The sequence below is a fragment of the Opisthorchis viverrini genome (genome assembly GCF_000715545.1).
Source record: "Opisthorchis viverrini unplaced genomic scaffold opera_v5_297, whole genome shotgun sequence".
Classification (NCBI taxonomy): domain Eukaryota; kingdom Metazoa; phylum Platyhelminthes; class Trematoda; order Opisthorchiida; family Opisthorchiidae; genus Opisthorchis; species Opisthorchis viverrini.
This window is the reverse complement of record NW_008751954.1, coordinates 468326-473703: the sequence shown is the minus strand read 5'-3', so window position 1 is coordinate 473703 and position 5378 is coordinate 468326. Positions and strand designations below refer to the sequence as shown.

At 45.3% G+C, this 5378-nt stretch overlaps 1 protein-coding gene across 1 annotated transcript in view; it reads right to left on the bottom strand.

The window, feature by feature from the left end:
* Positions 1-3123: 3123 nt before the first annotated feature.
* T265_09685 (hypothetical protein) overlaps positions 3124-5378 on the bottom strand; it is a gene marked incomplete at both ends in the record, with an annotated part of 15040 nt that continues 12785 nt past the window's right edge. Inside the window, one exon of the mRNA XM_009175840.1 lies at positions 3124-3325. Coding sequence (XP_009174104.1) covers positions 3202-3325 — 124 coding nt within the window. The remainder of the gene's footprint in view (positions 3326-5378) is intronic.

Here is a 5378-nt window from a genome sequence, read left to right as displayed (position 1 = left end):
CTTGAGCTCACCTGTTCAATAAGTGGACGGTGTAAAGATAGGGAGTACACTCGGTCCAGTTATATCATTTTTCGATGGGAATGGAAGGGTTACTCACGGAGTGTTTCAAAATTGACTTAGTATGGTAGGCGGTACTCCAGTGGTAACCGGAGAAGCGAAAAAATAAGCAAACACATTCAGAGTGTGACTAAAGCTCACTCAAAGCCTGCGGTGATATGTGAGAAAATCGACGTCCCGATTACACTGGGCTTGAAGAGCAACTAAACGAAGAGCCTAAAGAAAACCTGTGTACGTAGGTCAAAATACGCAATCTCCGGCTGTAGGCTGTTGAAACACAGAAGGAACGTGATTATGGTGTTCTTCAAAACAGCACACCGGCTTGCGCCGCCGATGAATCGGAAACGCCCGAGAAGGCCTTGCAGTGAAACGGTTATCCTTCGGGTTTGATTAGGCACAGCAGACAGAACTGACCCTAACGAGTGACAGTACATCGAACCCAAACCGCATAAAACTCCCTGTCGAAGGCGACTGTACGATAACAGGTGGCATCGTAACATTGATATGGCGTTTCAGAACAATGCTATCAACTTGATTGCTATCAATCGATGTCAGCCTAGTGGAGCAAAAACACTGTGTATGCAAATTATAGGTAGCTGCAAAGCAAGACCCACAGGCGTCCAATCACTAGGATGAGAGATCAAGTGTCTATTTTTTCTCAAAAGCCTGACCAACTTGAAAGCGCAAAATACTAGTCACGCATGTGATCACCACAGCCTATCACCTAAATCTCAAATCAGCATTCACTACCCCCTTCATCACGAAAAATCCCATGATCTGAGGTTTGTCGAGGCTGTTAAGATAATCAACCAAAGCTCTCCCTATTTGTCCAGATGTGGCCATCTGACCGCTCCGGACTTGATGCAAAGATCGAATGGGTCGGTCTGTCCGTAATCATGTGATAAGCTTCTTTCGGAAGCCGCCTGTTCCACTTAATGGTATTCGTACAGTCAAGACAATAAGAAACGCCTGGCTCTACCAACATCCACGTTCCTACCGTGATATTCCAGATTTACCATGTTTCGGCTGAGTGTTGGACGACAAGGTGATCTGACAGTCCATCATCGCATAGGTTGCCAACTGACCTCTGATCATACGCATGGACAAAACGAATTCATACAACTGTTGCGAATCCTCGTTTAATTAACTTTTGTTTAAAATCTTCAAACGCCCCAAAACTACATCTCTGTTATCCATCAGATAAAACTAATTTGCTCATCACTGTCAGCCAACACCTCATCTCTCACAGAACACTCAATTATATATAGTGTTCTTCGGTCTCTTATGGAATGTCTCGTCTTCACTTTGAACGAATATAAAACGAAGTTGCTGTCTCAAAGCTCTTCGAAGGGAATTGGTAATGGCGCGTTGTTGCTCCCACTAAGGAGATTCCAGAATAAAATATCTCAGCTAGAACGAGGTAATTGCCCCGTACCATCTCGTTAGATCCTGATAGTGTGTATCAGAAAGGGCGCAACTAGATGGCTCGGCAGGTTTTCTTCCCGCAGGCGACACAAATGTCGAATAAGACAGCTGTTCGGTGTGTGGTGATGAAATCTCACTGATTCGATTAGTATACAGCATTTCAATTAAGAAGAGGGATTCGAAACTAGGCAAAGCATTCTCATTGAGAACGTTTTTAGAAGTAACTTCCACGTCCCTGTAGGCTTTGGAACCATGCAGTATTTCGACAAACGCTGCAAGTGATTCTAAGGAAAGAACAAGTTTTCCCACTAAGTATGAAAGGTGTGTGGTGCCCTCATCCACAAAGTTACACATCTGTCCGCTTCCAGTCTTAACATTTTAGAGTTGTCGACCGATCCGTATATCAGCGCCGATGAAGTCAACTGTTATGCTGCCGTTATGTCGTCGAACACCTGTAAGAATGCAATCCCATGACGTCACGCATATGTAGCGGTTAGCTGCCAGTTTCGTCACCTGATGACCCAGGGAGGCTGAACTGAATAGGTGCGCACTACGGGCAAGCTAATATAATTGACTTTACATTAGAGGAACCGGGATGACGACTACCCGATGAAAGCAACAGATTGGATTCGTAGGCGGCACTTACCGCGCGACTCGGACACGTCTCTGAGCGCCCCTGACTACCGATTTAACCAGATAATGGTCCCAATTCAAGAAGGCGGCACCGACGAGACAACTGAGTTTGCTGGTAATAGCCTTCATGTCCCATATCTCCTCTCCTCGTGGTTGTGCAGAGTTCTCTCTGAGGAAGCACGCGATCTCATCGGCGAAACCTACCAAGTGTGATCATTCCGCCCTTCATAGGCACCAACTATCACTTAGGTTGAGGTCAGTTGGATGTGCCGAGGCGGAGTTAAAGAGGCTAGATATATCATGGTTCATTTCGCCTAAGCCGGTCCACCCGTGATTGGATGGCTTCCTAAATCACCGGGCGTCAGCCTCAACAATCAAGTCAATTACTGTGGAAAAGACTGTAAACGTTGATGTCACTGGCTACTTAGGAGGGGATTGCATGGAACACGGGGGAAACTTGCGGTCTATCGGTAAATCTGATAAGGCTCCATAACAATTTTACCATTTAGTTATCGAAGGGGAGTGAGTAAGATTATCAAACAAGGTGAAGTCCGAATGCCATCGCGACACATCGACTACTCAGGGTACAAGTTGAGAAACTCTAACCGAATGGATTGCTAACCCCAGCAACAAATGACGATATACTGTCCCCTCTGTAAGGAAAAGTTATGTAAACTCACATACGTACTGCTCCGCCTCAGTACACAACAAACCACCCATGATATTCCCTTGATTGTCAACGAACCGGTGATAACAAAACTGCCAAACTGACGATTGCACGACTTGCCGAAAAACCGAGAAGTCGGTGTTCTCAACTACTGCAAGCATAGGTTATGGAAACACGTTTCACCTAGTTGTTGTGACCAGAAAGTCACGGGAATTCACGGGAGTAAATACAGTGAGTAATCTAGGTCAATTGGATCCGACTACGTTGATGATCAACCGGGTCCGATTAACTGTCAGCATCAACGCACGCCAGGCGAAAAGAAGAAGACCGTCTAATCAAGTCAGAAGAGCAATGCTGTATGGGAAAAAAGTCAAGTTACATAACAGAACTGGACGTTTTGCAAAGGATTCTGTAAACAGTTAATTATCCTGGTTAACGAATTTGAATACGTCATGATATGTCTCTTCGATGTCGCACAGAAGTTGCCGCACATCAGACGCTGTAAGATTGGCATCAGCTGGCATGCCGCTGAGCTTCTTCAGCCTGAAACAAAGTGATAAAATAAGGCCTGTTGCCTACTACATTTGAAAGAAGAAATAAGGACCAGATGCAAGAAACGAATGATAGTCAAACAGCATAAGAAAGGTTATGCGTAAAAAAAACTAGCTTCAGAATACCACGACAGAATTTAAGTCGTAAATGTATGCGACTTTGTGCATAGCAAGTAACAGTCCGTGAGCAACACGGCAGTGAAGATAGTCAACGAAGGAACAGCTTTCTTCGCATAACCAGTACTCACCGCAGAAACACAATTTTCATCTCGCAGAGACAAGTATCGCGCCGTAAACAGTAATATATATAAGACAACAGCCCAAATGGATCTAGTTGGGCAGTCTCATTTTGGACAGGAGGGAAGGGGGAGGACACCCCCTATCAATAATAGGAGCAAATAGTGTAAGCACACATTAAATGTTGGGAATGACACAAGAATGCACAGGAGCTGGCGCTGTGACCTTTTCTCACAGCACTCACAATACAATGTACGCCCAGCATGAAAGCTGCCTTGATTCCCATGGAGATCGCCGCCACGACGAACCTCACTATGAAGCCACCGCGTTGGGAATCCAATTGAAGTTGCATCAGATACTCTTGTTTGAGTCCGAAAGTGAGCCCGGTTGCATTGAACGTATTCCGAACCAGCTGTGAACATTCCACCTGAATCTACTATCAAGGCTACCTAAAGCCGTGTTAAGTCCACGTACGTTAAGTGTTTGGTGTTTCATCATTAAGTGACATTCTGGCTCAAATTTCCGTGTTGTAGCTGAATGCTGAAGGCATGTTTCTCTAATTTTGGTTACTCACTTATGGAGGGGCCATTGTCAAGGTAGGCCAACTGCAGTGATTGATTTATTTGGTATGTGAAGCGTATATCAACAGCAAACTCACTCTTAGAAGCGATCGCCTGTGGTCTCACGAGAAAGGACCAATGTACAGCTGCCTCATTCTAAAGGGACCAATTTCGACCACAAAATACCTTTGGTTGAAAAATAAATCGTCCAGCTGTAGTACCTAACTGCCATGCCACCTGAAGGTTACACAAGGGCTGGGATATTGCCAGGTTGCCCAAACCCAGACAGAGGAAGTCGAGAGATAGAGATCGGCTTCGGACCACGGAACTTCCGGTCAGTAAATTTGCGCCCTAACCACTTGGGCCACCTCGCCTCCTTCCTTTGGTTGATCTTTCGGGTGTAGTACACCTTCACCCCTTTGAAAACTACCCGCAGCAAGTAACGAGAGACGAACTCCTTTAATATTTCGTCTCTTCGAGAAGGGACAACCATTCGAAAAACTCAGAAAGGACGATTCAAAAATGGTCTCATCTGAAAGATGGTATTTGCAGAGGACAGCTGAAATAATTTTGTGTTATACTGATGACGACAATGGTATGAGACCCCCAAATACTTAGAAGGAACAATGCTGCCTTCATGCTGTTGTCCAAACAAGTAGTTGGTACAAGACTGCACAAAAGATCGGTGGACGAAATTCTCAATGCGGTTTTTATTGAGATAGCACTGGGTTGCTTTCAGTGGAAGGTGGAGAAGTGGTCTTTCAAGGTATATCCATTGTCGGAGCTGGAATGACGCGACTCTAATTACGAGGGGAAGGATTTCCTTCCGTGGAAGACTACTGCATGCTTAAAAATTACGAGTGTTCGTAATTGTCCGGCAGATGGTTTTGTTTATCAGGATGGCAGCCCAAATTGTACCAGCCAGAAGAAAGCTTCGATTGCACTATCGCGCAAGACCGTGTTCACACGCATCCTCACATATGTGCAAACTAGGTGTTTATTGCTGGTGGACTTGTGCAGTTATCGAAACCCACTCATTCGTTATCAGACGTATTGGTGTATACAGCCATGTACCAGCTTGTTCGACCTGGGTAGGCTTTGCTAAGACCCCTAGGAATGCAGTGTCCCGGTGTGTTGGGAACTAGTGAAAAACAGCTGACCAAAATCGCTATACATTGTCCGATACTGAAGAAAATTCACCAGATCATCATCAGCTGCAACACCCTTCCGGTGCCTAGCTGCCTGCCA